This window comes from Bolinopsis microptera, chromosome 8 (assembly GCF_026151205.1).
Source record: "Bolinopsis microptera isolate Bmic1 chromosome 8, MBARI_Bmic_1.0, whole genome shotgun sequence".
In the NCBI taxonomy this organism is placed as follows: domain Eukaryota; kingdom Metazoa; phylum Ctenophora; class Tentaculata; order Lobata; family Bolinopsidae; genus Bolinopsis; species Bolinopsis microptera.
This window is the reverse complement of record NC_087079.1, coordinates 16,130,671-16,140,413: the sequence shown is the minus strand read 5'-3', so window position 1 is coordinate 16,140,413 and position 9,743 is coordinate 16,130,671. Positions and strand designations below refer to the sequence as shown.

The following is a 9,743-nucleotide window of genomic DNA, read 5'->3' as shown; positions in this document are numbered from 1 at the left end:
TTGTGGCTACGATACAGCCGTAGATCTGCGAATTAATGCACCACTGGGCCTCGCCGAGCTAGGAAGGATTGACATCGTGAATCAAGATACAGCCGCACGTATGAGTCTTACTGGGCCGCGCTCAGCCTGTCATTCCGCCGAATGAACATGATAGCCGAATGAACATGATAGCCTGAGGTTTAATTGACGATGTCAATTCATGGCAGCTCGGCGCGGCACAGTAGCGCATCTCGCCGATCTAGCTGTCGCTGTGAGAAGCCTTATTGAGTGCGCGGCGCGGCACAGTAACGCATCGCGCTACAAGCCTGAGGTCCCCAGGTAAGTATGAGTCATACGTTTAGTCTATGTAATAAGCGCCATGAGTTGGCACAGAATTTGTTGTCTCTGATTTTGATAAATTTGGTACTAAAAGTTTCCTCTAAGTGTGAATAATGCAAATTCACCGTGTAGCAAAATAACGTCGAGCTATATGTGGGCCTCCTGTGCATTACAAGAATGTACAAAGTACGAAAAATGGGTAATTTATTGCTTAAAATGCCTATAACTCCTTCGGCGGCGCGCGCTTCGCGCGCGAAAAGTGGCATGCAACGTATGTCAACAGTATCGTAATGAACTTAGTCAGACGCAACGTTTGGTACCAAAATTATAATATTTGAAGCACAAATTTTTTTAAAATTTCACACTAGATTTGAGATTTGAAAAATTTTCAAAATAATTTTCCTTTAAATCTTAAAATATTAGTACTAAAAGTTTCGTCTCGATGAGTTGATTACTATGCCATAATAATTATGTGATAATAACATAGCAAGGACTAGGAATAGGGAAACAGGAGAAAAAGCTACAGACCATCAAGGCAGAATTAAAAGAATCATTTACCTAATACTTTTTAACAGTCACAGAGTTTTATAATAAAACTTTGTAAGAATTTTGATCGTTCTTTAAAGTTGTGTTTTGTTAACATCATATTTTGTATTTCTCGACTCAAAAAAAGCATAATTATGTAACAAACGAATCTTTTATCATTAAAGCATTTCATGCTTTACTGCCGGTTTACTATACGACTGAAGTGCACAATTGTATGGAAAAGTAAATTTATTCTCAATAATACGGGAGGAGGTGTTCTTACAAAATTGTACTAATATCACCCCCGTAGGTATACCGGTACCGGTACACCGTTATAGGTACTGGTTTATTCTCTACTAAATATCGCCCATGTATAATATCGTCTCCCATGCTATTAATGTGCCAAGTTCGAATTCGGTTTCTTGCACTTTACTTATATATAATATTTTGCTTCCTGTAAACTGGTATGTTAGGAAGCAAAAGAGGCTGTTTAATGTAACTTCAGGAAGGCGCGACTGTGAAAATAGTTGAGAAAACTACGCGCATTAATGCTAAAATGTGATGCTTTTGGCGGAGATATAAACTGCGCCTAACTGAAAATGTGAAAGTAATAGGCCAAAAACTAAAAATTTGCGCGAAAAAAGCACGCGCGGCGAACAAGCGCCATGTAGCATTTTTCCCGAAAATTGCTACACCATACACGGTGGATTTATTTTATTCACATTTTTAGACAAATTTTGATACCAAATTTATCGAAATCGGAGAAAAAAAGTTCTTTGCTCGCACTTGGCGCTTATTACACTGACTAGTTGTAGACAGCTGCCGCGCAGCTGCAGCTGTATCGTAGCCACGCGTGGCTACGATACAGCTGCGCGATACTAGTGAAACGGCAATGAAATGACAAGTATTAAATTGTATTAGGCGCCTATGATGTACATGTATAATAATAAAGTCGGGCGATTTTTGATTTTATTCAGTGATGTATGATAAAAACCTAGCGTAGACGGCGACAGAAAGCATCGCGCTTCGCGCAAGGAACAATTCATACACATCAAGTTTTCAGTGATGAAACGTAAATTGATTACATTGAAGACAAATTCCGGTCAAAGAACACACCTATCATTATACGTATGTACATATCTGGAAATATTACAAAAATAAAAAATTAATAAATTAAACAAATAGTTTGACTCTGTATAGTTCGACATTGTATTCCATTCTGTTTTGTTTACTTGGGGCAATTACAGTGAAGTTATTTTAGATTAATATCTTCAATCTTATTCGCATACAGACAAACGAACATGAATCATGCATGATTCTGTAAACTTTCAAACTCGATCAAATTTTCCACTTTCTTGAAAAACCAGTTGCCATTTCAAACAGTCTGGAATACAATAGTATATAGGTAATACAACACACAATATTTAAGGATTACTGCATTATGGTCCTTACAAGAATAATTAGTTACCAGTAGTAGTTACTAACACTAACAGTAACTACAAACTAATTATATCCAATATCAACGTGATGCAAAACGATGAATTTCAAGGACATAACATTTACAAAACAAATAATATAGAAAATCAATAAAAATTGAGAATTAAAAAAAAGTTAACCGAGGTTACTACCACAACATGGCAGTCACGAAAAAAAAACTAACAAAGAATAATTCTGATACGTATCCAGTAAATAACGACTGTAGGTCTGAACACTGAAACAAACTGAAGGTAAATTAATTAAATTAAGCGCAAGAGGTAAGGATAAGATTAATTGAGCTGTCAGTATCTGGCAGTATAAGTTCCTCGCACTCCGCAATCGTTCCCATCCCTACCCCACCCATGGGGTTCTGGATGTCAGTAAACTCCTGGGTGCTGGAGTTCTGTTTCCCTTTGCTCTCCTGACTGGAGCTGCTGATTTTAGGGTTACTGGGTGCCTCCTCAGAGAGGTTAGCATTGTTCAGGTGCAAAGGAAGAGTATAAACTTTACTAGTTTCCTCCTCCTCTCCCACCTCCACCTGATCCTCCAACAAGGTGTGTACTTTCTTACTCGACAACGCTCTCTTGCCTGGCTGCAGCATTTTATTCAGTAAATTCTTAGGTTTCTTCTCCCCAAACCAGGCCCGCTTACAATGCCTTATCCGCACGATATCCAGACTCTGGTCGTACAATTCCGCAAAATGCATCGCACGTGCAATGGCGGCGTGCGCGTCACGAGTTCTCCCTCTCAACAATTTAACAAACGCAAGATACGTGTAGACACGAGGTCGTAGACAATTATAAACGCTCATATTTTTGAGGCACACTTTGAGAGTAGAGCGAAGTCGCCTCTTAACATCGTATCCCATCTGGTAGAGCAGTATAAGAGTTTCTAGTAGTAAAGCGTGGAAGAAGGCGCACGTCAGGCTGCTGATTACTGGAGGGGCGAGAGTTCGAGCTACTGTTACCCATGAGGTTGCTCGCTGGCCGTTTCCTTGACGAGCAAAACTTAGTGCCAGCGATATCAGCATGCAGAACCTGTAGATTATTTCTCAGTGACTTTGATTCAAACACTCAATACCAGCAATGATTTAGACTTTTTTTATAAGTCAAAAATGGTATAGGAGTGAATTATTAGACGTGGGTAATTACACCCGATCTCTCACTGTACACTGGTTCCCAGTCTGGCGTCACCCTCACGGGCCAGTCTAGGTAAAACTACCCCTGTATCTATTAAATTCAATAAACCTGGCGATAGAATCGTTGGTAAAGTCTGCGCTGCTGACACTACTAAATATATACTCTCTGTACATGAGGGAGGATTCTAGCTGCTCGTACAGCTCTGTCTCCAGGAACAGTGCGAACGCTACAAACCAGGCCTGCCCTTCGTGGTCGGAAATCTGTGGGGAAATAAAGGATAATTTTACCAAAATATCCATGAATATCAATGATTTTACCAAACTATCTATAAATATCAATCTAGTTGCAGACGAGACTGTGTAGAAAATGATTGACAAATCGTTTACCTCCACAGCGAATCTGTTCATATTCTTCAGAGTTTCTACGAGTTTGCTCCTGTCGTTGCTAAAGAAGAAGCCAAGAACCAAACTGGGTGAAGCGGAAACAAACAGTAAACGATGTTTCATAGAATCGGAGAGAAGGAGAGCGTTACTCCCGTGCTCTACACCTGTGACAAAATGGAAAGTTACTGCCGTGCACTCTGAGAGAGACTTGTGTCACTGAATAGTCACTATCTCAGTTGTCAAATGTCAATGAATAGACCGGAAAACGGAGCCCAGTTTGGAAGTTTCCTAGACAGGGTATAAGCTTGGGAAAATAATATTAATTATAAATCCAATCAGTTTGTCAACCTGTGCTGTCAGTTAATTTCGATAACCAACATAATTTATAAATTTGAGTATAATTCCGTTGGAATTCTTACAAAGCTTACCAGCGTTTATACCACCCTCAGATATTTTAGTCTCAGTGAGCAGCAAGTAAGCGTAGAACAATGCCATGGAATTATCAGGAGACAGGGCTTCAAACTCCATAGAGGCGTTCAGTTTGTCTTCAATGCTGGGCGGGTTAATCCATTAGATATCGTGAAAAAGACGGCCCTTGGAAATTTAATAATACCAATTAATCAGAGCAATTGCGATCAGTACGAACTGATAGCAAGAGTAAAGAGAAGAATAAGGTAAAAAAACGCACTGATTGTAAGGGACTCTGAGGGCGTATTTTTGAGCAGCATGAATGAAGTTGGCGAGTGTCTCCAGCTTCATAGAGGTCTCCTCTATGGCACTGCTAGACCAGTACCTGTACTGTTCTACAGCAGCACTATACGCCAACACGTTCTTATGTTGCACCTCTAGTGCTACTCTCAACCGCCCTGATTGATGTCAGTGAAAGAGAAAGTGAAACCGAATAGCGATAATGAAAGTGAAATTAAAATGACTAAAGCACTGAATTATGATAGTGAAAGGGAAATTGAACTCACCAAGGCACTGAATGATGATGTGAAAGCGTTCTGCGTCCTCGTAATTGAAAGTGGAGTTGTTAACTTTGAAGTGGAACTTTTCGTCCAACATGTGTTTCATAACGTATAGCGTTAGGTTTAAATGGGCCTCTATCTTTGAGGAGGGTTGGGGAGCTCCTGAAAATACACTGTGAGATACAAATCACTGGAAAACAACAATAACAGAATGTGTAACTCAATTATATTCTTACTTTAACCCCTATTTCCAAGCTGTACTTTCTCCGCCATCAACCAAATGTTAACAAATTATAACCCCTTATTAACCCATCTGTAACGTAACCATGGTAACCAGGGTAACTGGTAACCAGGATAACAGGTAACCAGGGTAACAGGTAACCAGGGTAACAGGTAACATTTACCTAGTTGCTTGAGACACTTCCTGTAGCAGTCTATAGCATCATTAATCTGACTGTTCTTGAAGTGAGCCTGCCCCTGTAAGTACCTGACTGTTGCTTCCTGCATGCGCGTCATGGACACCTGAAAATAACAGACGATATATCACGTGCTATATCACGTGCTATATCACGTGCTATATCACGTGATATAGCACGTGACACAGCACATTCTTTTAAACAGACGATATATCACAGCACATTCTTTTAATCAGACGATATATCACAGCACATTCTTTTAAACAGACGATATATCACAGCACATTCTTTTTAAATAACACACGATATATCACAGCACATTCTTTTTAAATAACACACGATATATCACAGCACATTCTTTTTAAATAACAGACGATATATCACAGCACATTCTTTTTAAATAACAGACGATATATCACAGCACATTCTTTTTAAATAACACACGATATATCACAGCACATTCTTTTTAAATAACACACGATATATCACAGCACATTCTTTTTAAATAACAGACGATATATCACAGCACATTCTTTTTAAATAACACACGATATATCACAGCACATTCTTTTAATCAATAATTTTTACATTTTCATAGACAGGAAATATATTATTTAACCACTGAGGAACTACAGTTGAATTACCTGGAAGGATACAGTGTTCTTGTCGTCTTGTCTGCGATTAATTTCCCCTATCCAATAAAAAGCCTCCTCGCTGTCCCCCATATAGACCGCAGCTGCCACAGCTTCTATCATCACTGATATGAGGTTATCAAAGTTCTCGGCTGCCTTCCAGTGTCGCACTATGCTGGGTACCAACTCTCTGATCACCACTCTGCAGTGACATCTGTCCTTGTTGAGAACCCAGTCTTCTATCTGGCAAGATCAAGGATCAATATTTCCCGCAATCAGACAACGAGTGAGTGCTTAACTTTAATGGAATCTTAGTACAATTTTTGTAGGGACGTATCTTATCTGTTAATCTAAATTATAGGGACGTATCTTATCTGTTAATCTAAATTATAGGGACGTATCTTATCTGTTAATCTAAATTATAGGGACGTATATTATCTGTTAGTCTAAATTATAGGGACGTATCTTATCTGTTAATCTAAATTATAGGGACGTATCTTATCTGTTAATCTAAATTATAGGGACGTATCTTATCTGTTAATCTAAATTATAGGGACGTATCTTATCTGTTAATCTAAATTATAGGGACGTATCTTATCTGTTAATCTAAATTACAGGGACGTATCTTATCTGTTAATATAAATTATAGGGACGTATCTTATCTGTTAATCTAAATTATAGGGACGTATCTTATCTGTTAATCTAAATTATAGGGACGTATCTTATCTGTTAGTCTAAATTATAGGGACGTATCTTATCTGTTAATCTAAATTATAGGGACGTATCTTATCTGTTAATCTAAATTATAGGGACGTATCTTATCTGTTAATCTAAATTATAGGGACGTATCTTATCTGTTAATCTAAATTATAGGGACGTATCTTATCTGTTAATCTAAATTATAGGGACGTATCTTATCTGTTAGTCTAAATTATAGGGACGTATCTTATCTGTCAATCTAAATTATAGGGACGTATCTTATCTGTTAATCTAAATTATAGGGACGTATCTTATCTGTTAATATAAATTATAGGGATGTATCTTATCTGTTAATCTAAATTATAGGGACGTATCTTATCCGTTAGTCTAAATTATAGGGACGTATCTTATCTGTCAATCTAAATTATAGGGACGTATCTTATCTGTTAATCTAAATTATAGGGACGTATCTTATCTGTTAATCTAAATTATAGGGACGTATCTTATCTGTTAATCTAAATTATAGGGACGTATCTTATCTGTTAATCTAAATTATAGGGACGTATCTTATCTGTTAATCTAAATTATAGGGACGTATCTTATCTGTTAATATAAATTATAGGGACGTATCTTATCTGTTAATATAAATTATAGGGACGTATCTTATCTGTTAATCTAAATTACAGGGACGTATCTTATCTGTTAATCTAATTTATAGGGACGTATCTTATCTGTTAATCTAAATTATAGGGACGTATCTTATCTGTTAATCTAAATTATAGGGACGTATCTTATCTGTTAATCTAAATTACAGGGATGTATCTTATGTGTTAATCTAAATTATAGGGATGTATCTTATCTGTTAATCTAAATTATAGGGACGTATCTTATCTGTTAATATAAATTATAGGGACGTATCTTATCTGTTAATCTAAAGTATAGGGATGTATCTTATCTGTTAATATAAATTATAGGGACGTATCTTATCTGTTAATCTAAATTACAGGGACGTATCTTATCTGTTAATCTAATTTACAGGGATGTATCTTATGTGTTAATCTAAATTATAGGGATGTATCTTATCTGTTAATCTAAATTACAGGGATGTATCTTATGTGTTAATCTAAATTATAGGGACGTATCTTATCTGTTGATCTAAATTATAGGGACGTATCTTATCTGTTAATCTAAATTATAGGGACGTATCTTATCTGTTAATCTAAATTATAGGGACGTATCTTATCTGTTAATCTAAATTATAGGGATGTATCTTATGTGTTAATCTAAATTATAGGGATGTATCTTATCTGTTAATCTAAATTATAGGGACGTATCTTATCTGTTAATCTAAATTATAGGGACGTATCTTATCTGTTAATCTAAAGTATAGGGATGTATCTTATCTGTTAATATAAATTATAGGGATGTATCTTATCTGTTAATCTAAATTATAGGGACGTATCTTATCTGTTAATCTAAATTATAGGGACGTATCTTATCTGTTAATCTAAATTATAGGGACGTATCTTATCTGTTAATCTAAATTATAGGGACGTATCTTATCTGCTAATCTAAATTATATGGACGTATCTTATCTGTTAATCTAAAGTATAGGGATGTATCTTATCTGTTAATATAAATTATAGGGATGTATCTTATCTGTTAATCTAAATTATAGGGACGTATCTTATCTGTTAATCTAAATTATAGGGACGTATCTTATCTGTTAATTTAAATTATAGGGACGTATCTTATCTGTTAATCTAAATTATAGGGACGTATCTTATCTGTTAATCTAAATTATAGGGACGTATCTTATCTGTTAATCTAAATTATAGGGACGTATCTTATCTGTTAATCTAAATTATAGGGACTAACTTATCTGTTAATCTAAATTATAGGGACGTATCTTATCTGTTAATCTAAATTATAGGGACGTATCTTATCTGTTAATCTAAATTATAGGGATGTATCTTATCTGTTAATCTAAATTATAGGAACGTATCTTATCTGTTAATCTAAATTATAGGGACGTATCTTATCTGTTAATCTAAATTATAGGGACGTATCTTATCTGTTAATCTAAATTATAGGGACGTATCTTATCTGTTAATCTAAATTATAGGGACGTATCTTATCTGTTAATCTAAATTATAGGGACGTATCTTATCTGTTAATCTAAATTATAGGGACGTATCTTATCTGTTAATCTAAATTATAGGAACGTATCTTATCTGTTAATCTAAATTATAGGGACGTATCTTATCTGTTAATCTAAATTATAGGGACGTGTCTTATCTGTTAATCTAAATTATAGGGACGTATCTTATCTGTTAATCTAAATTATAGGGACGTATCTTATCTGTTAATCTAAATTATAGGGACGTATCTTATCTGACACGCTGTATCTCTGCACAGACCTGATCCATATTGGTACGATAGGAGTTCATTGTGTCGATATCCGAGTCTTGGGAAGGGGCCGCTAACATTTCACTTTCCGGCGATGACGAACTTGTACTGCAGAGAGAACAGTTACTATAGATATAATATCAGTTATTATAGAGATACTAACAGTAATTGTTGATAAGAGATTTTCTTCAATCAGCCATGATTAATAGCCAGTTGTGGAGATCAAATTAAATAAAACGCTAAAAGATTTGTCGTTTAATCAGTGTGAAGCTTTGAAATTATTTTGAAATCTTTTGGTTTTGTAACCTTTTTCGGAATTATCAAGAAGTATTACAGATTTTGAAGAAACTTCCAATAACAAGAATTTCGCCGCGGTAACACCACGCACGATCAAATTTCCCTACTGCCTACAATGTAATTGTTCTACTTTATTGTATCCCAGAGTGGTGTTTGGCGCACGTGATAATCATTAATCGTTTATATTATATTAGGCGTGCAGAACTTGAAAAATCCTGCGCACATCTGAGGTGCATGTCGCCGTCGATTTGTATGTGGTTTGGTTGTAGATCATTTCATATGTTGCGCGGTTTTGTTTCGTGTTAACGATGCGTATCATGTCACGTCATATTATTGCATCGTATGCCAACTTTATTGACTGTAATAAAATATTCTGTCTCATCTTAGTTATTATTTGTATCTAAGTCTAACATAAACTAATACATTTTGATGCTTATTCGACACATCTACAGCACCATCGAGCATTTGATTTGATATAGGA

At 35.9% G+C, this 9,743-nt stretch overlaps 1 protein-coding gene across 1 annotated transcript in view; it reads right to left on the bottom strand.

Moving 5' to 3' along the window:
• Nucleotides 1–1,899: 1,899 nt before the first annotated feature.
• LOC134820195 (uncharacterized) overlaps nt 1,900–9,743 on the bottom strand; it is a 79,942-nt gene continuing 72,098 nt past the window's right edge. The window contains exons 33-41 of the mRNA XM_063830418.1: nt 8,977–9,073; nt 5,870–6,100; nt 5,214–5,331; nt 4,816–4,971; nt 4,530–4,707; nt 4,270–4,394; nt 3,845–4,005; nt 3,567–3,718; nt 1,900–3,356 (exon numbers count right to left, since the gene is read on the bottom strand). Coding sequence (XP_063686488.1) covers nt 2,585–3,356; nt 3,567–3,718; nt 3,845–4,005; nt 4,270–4,394; nt 4,530–4,707; nt 4,816–4,971; nt 5,214–5,331; nt 5,870–6,100; nt 8,977–9,073 — 1,990 coding nt within the window. The 3' untranslated portion in view covers nt 1,900–2,584. The remainder of the gene's footprint in view (nt 3,357–3,566; nt 3,719–3,844; nt 4,006–4,269; nt 4,395–4,529; nt 4,708–4,815; nt 4,972–5,213; nt 5,332–5,869; nt 6,101–8,976; nt 9,074–9,743) is intronic.